Source organism: Macrotis lagotis, chromosome X (assembly GCF_037893015.1).
Source record: "Macrotis lagotis isolate mMagLag1 chromosome X, bilby.v1.9.chrom.fasta, whole genome shotgun sequence".
Taxonomy (NCBI): Eukaryota; Metazoa; Chordata; class Mammalia; order Peramelemorphia; family Peramelidae; genus Macrotis; species Macrotis lagotis.
Window position 1 is genome coordinate 351603224 of NC_133666.1, and position 6000 is coordinate 351609223.

A 6000-nucleotide genomic window follows, 5' to 3' on the forward strand; every position below is an offset into this window, starting at 1 on the left:
GTGGCTTTGGGCAAGCCACTTAACCCATTGCCTTACAAAAAAAAATAATATCAATGAAATTAATAAAAAATAATTAAGGGAAGGTAGCCTAGCTGTGCTAGATCTAAAATTAAATTTTAAAGTGGCAGTCATCAAAAGTCTCTGGTATTGACTATGAAATAGAGAAGTTGATCAGTGGAATAGATTAAGTACAAAAACAGTATTAAATTACAATGATAATCTGCAGTTTGATACACCCAAAGACTTCAGCTTCTGAGAATAAGGACTCATTATTTGTCCGGGGTCTTCTTCCCCGGACCCCCGAGTGAGCTCCTCAGTGGGCACTGCTTCAGGCGTCCCCGGTTTTTCCCTCCCCCGGGGATCAGCGAGGAGGGACCCAGGCAGACACGTCTTCAGGAGGCATATGTTTTATTAGGTGCAGAGGGATCCCCCGAATAGCTCAGGGCGCTGGATAATATAGGGAGTTATTTCCGGGCTGCCACCCCAATCCGCCCCGAGGGCAGAACCTACCACCCGATTGGAGCAAGCGACACAGGCCAACCAGGCGAAGCCACTGCTCCCCTTAAGGAGCCGTGTCTTCTCTGGGTTGGTCTGACCTCACTCCCGGGGAGGTCCTATCCACCCAGGCGGTCAGGGCCGACCCCCGACAATTATTTGAAAAAACCTCCCAGGGAAACTGGAAAATAGCATGTAAAAGCTAGGCATAAACCAATATTTTATACCCATATCAAGATAAGGTTGAAATGGGTACAGGATTCAGACATAAAGGATGATACTATAAATCAAAGATGAGAACCAGGAATAATCTATCTGTCAGTTCTATGGAATGAGCAGAATCATGAGCACTTGGATTTCAGACAAACCTGGAAAGAATTGCATGAACTGATATTTAGTGTAGTGAGCAGAACCAGGAAAACATTGAGTACATTAATAACAATATTGTGTGATGATTAGCTATGACAGATTTAGCTCTTCTAAACAGTATAATACTCAAACACAATTCTAAAGCAATTGTGATTGAAAATATTACCTATATTCGGAGAAAGAACTATGGAGTCTGAATGAAAATAAAGCATATTATTTTTTCTTTTTAATTTTTTCCATCTAAATTATTCTCTTTTGTTCAAATTCTTCTTTCACAAAATGACTAATATGTAAATATGTACAACATAGTTATGCATACATAGTCTATATTATATTACTCATTCTCAAGGGAAGTTGAGAGGGATAGGAGAGTGGTAATAAAAATGGAACTAAAAATATTTCAAAAATTAGTTTTGAAAACTGTTTTTACATGTAATTGAAAAAATAAAAATAATAAAAGAAACTATATTTAGGTGCCTCTCAATAGTAATATTTGTAGAAAGAAATCAGTTGGAATTCAGCAACCTTTAGTAATAATTAAGGACAAAAGGGAGAATTATTTAAAAAATAAGAAATATTTGAAAGCTACATTCCAGAATTAAACAAATAATTTGTTAAGGAAAAAATCAAAATTAAGATAACTATGAAACACAACATTATGTACTTTTATTGGGTTTCTTTGGCAAATTCTGTTTTTATTTTTTCCTTGCAAATCTTTCTTTCAAAAAATAACTAACTTCTCATTTGTCTTAATACTTGTTGAGTTATCATTTATATGGCACTTTAAGATTTGTGAAAATTATTTCATTCCATCCCTACAATCATTTTGAAAAAGGTAAATATTAGGATTATCATAATTTTACATATGGGGTAAATAAGAATCTAAGGAAGAGTTTAACTCTGCTTTTCCTGACTCTAGGTCCAATGTCTTATCCATAGTATCATCTAGCTACTCCTAGAAGCAAATGTTCTTAGAGGTTTGTTGACATCTAAATCACACCTGCTCTGTATGCATAAATATCTTTAAAACCAGTTATTTAATAATTTAATTTGAGTCAAGTTGAGTCTAAGAGAGAGAGGGAAAATATTACACTGAAAGTTCTGCAAAAAAATGATAGTTGGGAAAAATAAAAAAATAGACCTACCTACATCATCCCAAGTTCAAATGGAAATATGATTGAAGTGAATTTTGAGGATATTGGACATATTCATAATTGAAACCTAATTAAAGATATAAATTCTCAAGGAAAATATAAACAATTTAGGAGCTAAACAAGGATCATATTCCCTCCTGTAGTACAGAAAATTTTATTTTTTTTAAATGAAAAATATTCTTTTTATCTGAAGATTATTTTTATAATTAAGAAAGTCACATGGAATATATCAAGAAAATTAAATGGACATATATATATATATATCATAAAAGTAACTATTATTCAAAAATTTTGATCCAATGATACCACTGAACTTATACTAAAAGGAGGTCAAAGACAGAAAGGTCTCACACAAAAATATAATGGTACTTTTATGTAATATCAAAAAAAATTGAACAAAAAGTGTACATTGATTGATGAATAGATGAAGAAACTGTTGCATACTGACGTAATTAAATGTTATTATACCACAGGAAGTGGAACATAAAAATAATTTAGAGAAATTTAAAAAAATTGATGTACTCTAATTCAAAAAGAAGTAAAAAAACCAGAGTCATATATATACAATAACTTGAAAAATATTACAAAAAAACAATAATGAAAGAAATCATAAGTTGAATCAATATGACTATGATTTTGTAATCATTGAAAGGCAAAAACAATTATCTTTTAAGATGTGAAAATTTGACGTTTTTGCTTGAAAAGTTCATTTGTACATTTTTAAATTGTTGTTACTCCTTATGGAAACAATATAGAACAGTGGAAAGTGTAGTGAATGTGGAATCATTTTGTTTTATTTTCAAGTGTTTGAATTCAAATGTTATTTTTGGAGTATCACTTTGGATAAGTCACAGTCTTTGAGTTTCAATTTCCTCATTTACAAGATGAGAAAAGTGAACTATATTTCTGAGTTACTTTTTACCTCTAAGTCTATTATTCTTTTTCATGGAATTCAGGTATTATGTGGTAGGGCAAACCTGGATTAACACTTAACACACACACACACACACACACATACATGTATGTATATATATATATATATATATATATATATGTATGTATATATATATGTCTTTAAGTAATTCATTACCCCTCTCTGGAATCCAGTGTTCTTAGCTATAAAATTAGAAGTTGAACCATATAATCATGAAGTTCCCCCTTAGCTCTAAATCTATATTTTATTTCATAATTCCTGAAGAGTAAAAATGAAACATATAGACAGGATAGATTTCAGATGAGTATATGTCACATGATGTGATCAATAGACTCATATGGTTTGCTTAACTTAGCATTCTATTAGGAGGCCTAATGAGAAATAAAAATATTTTCAAGAGAATTAGCAATCATATTATTAAAAGAATTAAAATGAATAACAATTTATTTTTATAAGATTAAATATTTAAGTCTATTATATTAGAAATAGAACATCAAGCATTAACCACATATTTTTTTATTTAAAAATTACTTCATTTATAACTATGCAAATCTAACTGATGTGTCTTTTTAAAATTTTCTTCCTTTGTTGTTAAATAACATGCATGCTAAATTTTCATGCAATATATTTTCATTTTCCAGTAAGAATAAAATTGCCCAGTAAATCTCTTTTTTTAAATGATACTATGGCATAATTCATCAGTCATATCTCTGTGAGTTATGTATCACTTACATCTATTTCCATTATAACTTCAGAAGTAGTATTCAACATTCCCTGCCAGATCCTGGAAAGATCTCGAAGGTTGAAAACATAATGGAATTTGGCAGGAGTAGGCAGCATTTTCATTTTGGTCATCTGCCATAACCTACGAGTCAATGGTACCAGCTTGACCACAGATTCTCCCACTTCTTCTGAGAAATTCCGTTGTATACAATAGTGTCCTGCTCCAATGACACCTATGAATAAAAAAAAGTTCTTATAAATTAGTTAGAAAAATATTTATGCAGCTAAAATAAAAATAAGATTTTTTTTAAAGAATAGAGTTAAACCCAAAATAGAATCACACAATTGCAAAGAAAAATGCAACCTGTTGTGTTTTTTCTACTGTGAATTTATGTCCAATAGAAAATTTCAATGTTCTACTACAAATTCACTTAAATCAACATTCAAAATGGTTAAAAATAATTAAAATACATCATAGCAAACTATTATACAATCACTTGAAAAAAAGAATAAACTAAGTCATTTATAAATAAAACAATAATATTATAGATGCTTTAAGAAGTTAGTTTGGGCAATTAGAAGCATCAGTTATTTATTCTACAAGGCTTCTCTTTTCTTCCTCAAATCTGTGAATGGCATACAAAAATTTTTTTCAGATCATTTCTATTAATTTAATGAACTTAATTTTTTAGGATTAATAGTTTTAAAGTCAAAATATACCTTGGAGTTACCTAAATCAACCTCTTCATTTACAGATGAAGAAACCAAGGCAGAAGGAAGTAAAGTGATTTGACAAAAATCCCACAGATGATGGCAGAAACAAGATTTGAATATCCTTTGACTTCAAATTCAGAATTTGACCCACACTATCTACCCAAAGAGAATCCAAACCCAAACAGAGTCAAAAATCCTGGACTCAGATTGAGACTGATGCCCAAAGAACTCAGTTATCCATCCCTGAGCTAAATAATCTTCCTCATTAAATTTTATTCTACTCAGAATCTGTAAGAGAAACTCCTCATCATAATTTTAACTAATATTCAACCAAGATCAGTTCTAGAAAGGATAAATGACTATTCTTATTGCAATAACTACATTGTCTATTGTGCATTATCAACCCAGAAATATAAAATATGCAATACAGAACATCCAAACCTTTCCATTATTGTATAATAGTTTGCTATGAGTTTTTAATGAGAAATAGCCTCTTGCAAATAAAAACATCCATGTAACCAAGTTAAATGCAAATGTATAATACTGAAGCTATTTGGACATGAGATCAAGTATATGACTCAAAAATTATAGTTTAACTATGAAAAGATGTAGGGAGTCTATAGAATAAGAACCACCCTATGTTGATTCAGTATTAGCCATTGAAAGTTTTTAGATATTTCCTCAATAGGGCAAACTATCTGCTTCTACCCCAAATCATTTCTTAAAATTCATTTTATATTCATTTTACCAAAGATCTTGTCAATGGAAGTATTTGATGGAAGAGTGCAATTAAATATAGAAAACTGCCTCTTGAGTCTCTGGGGTATGTCATTGCGTCCTCCTCCAGGGTGGATCATGGCTGCCAAAAACTGTATATCTACGATGCTTGTAAATTCTCCAGGTTTCTCAAGGTTGTAGAATCCATTTTGTTCCATCAATTGCCGAACTATCTCATTGGTAACCTTAAAAAGACAATTTGAGACATTAAAATAATTTATTCACTATACAGTTTTATATACGTATGCTATCAAAAATGATGAGTTTCAGAGTTAGAAAGGATGAAAATTTGGGGGTCAAATGCTAGCTCATGAAAACATACTGAAAATTAGTTGGATCTTGACTTGAAAAAAAATCAATCTTTCCATATCCTGTAACTTACCTGATCTCCCCATTCATTGATTACAGGCATATTTATATCATCAATAAATACAGTCATCTTCTTTCCTGCTGGAGGGCCATATGTTGAACCCATGCGTTTATCAATATAGCTCTCCATTGTCCGCTATGAAACAAAATAATCAACAGAAACATCTGTGAAAATATGAGCTGAAAGAGAATTGATCATAAAGAAATTCTTGGGAATATTTTCCATTAATATGAATTAGACAATAAAAAACCCAAATGCTACATATGCCAGCAAAAAACATAACTGAAGTGCTTGAATTATCTTTATAACTTCCTCAGCTCTAATTTGGAAATCTGCCTTAATTTAAGAGAAAAAAGAATTTCAGTTTATGTGAAATTAGTGTGCTTCTATCCTGATATTATACATTTATTTCTTATTTTTTCTCTTTTGATAACACTATAATTTCTATTATGTAAAGACCTTTA

The 6000-nt window shown here is 30.9% G+C and overlaps 1 protein-coding gene across 1 annotated transcript in view; it reads right to left on the bottom strand.

Annotated features, from left to right (window-relative positions):
- DNAH5 (dynein axonemal heavy chain 5) overlaps positions 1 to 6000 on the bottom strand; it is a 302769-nt gene that overhangs the window by 123230 nt on the left and 173539 nt on the right. The window contains exons 49-50 of the mRNA XM_074202020.1: positions 5138 to 5351; positions 3685 to 3908 (exon numbers count right to left, since the gene is read on the bottom strand). Coding sequence (XP_074058121.1) covers positions 3685 to 3908; positions 5138 to 5351 — 438 coding nt within the window. The remainder of the gene's footprint in view (positions 1 to 3684; positions 3909 to 5137; positions 5352 to 6000) is intronic.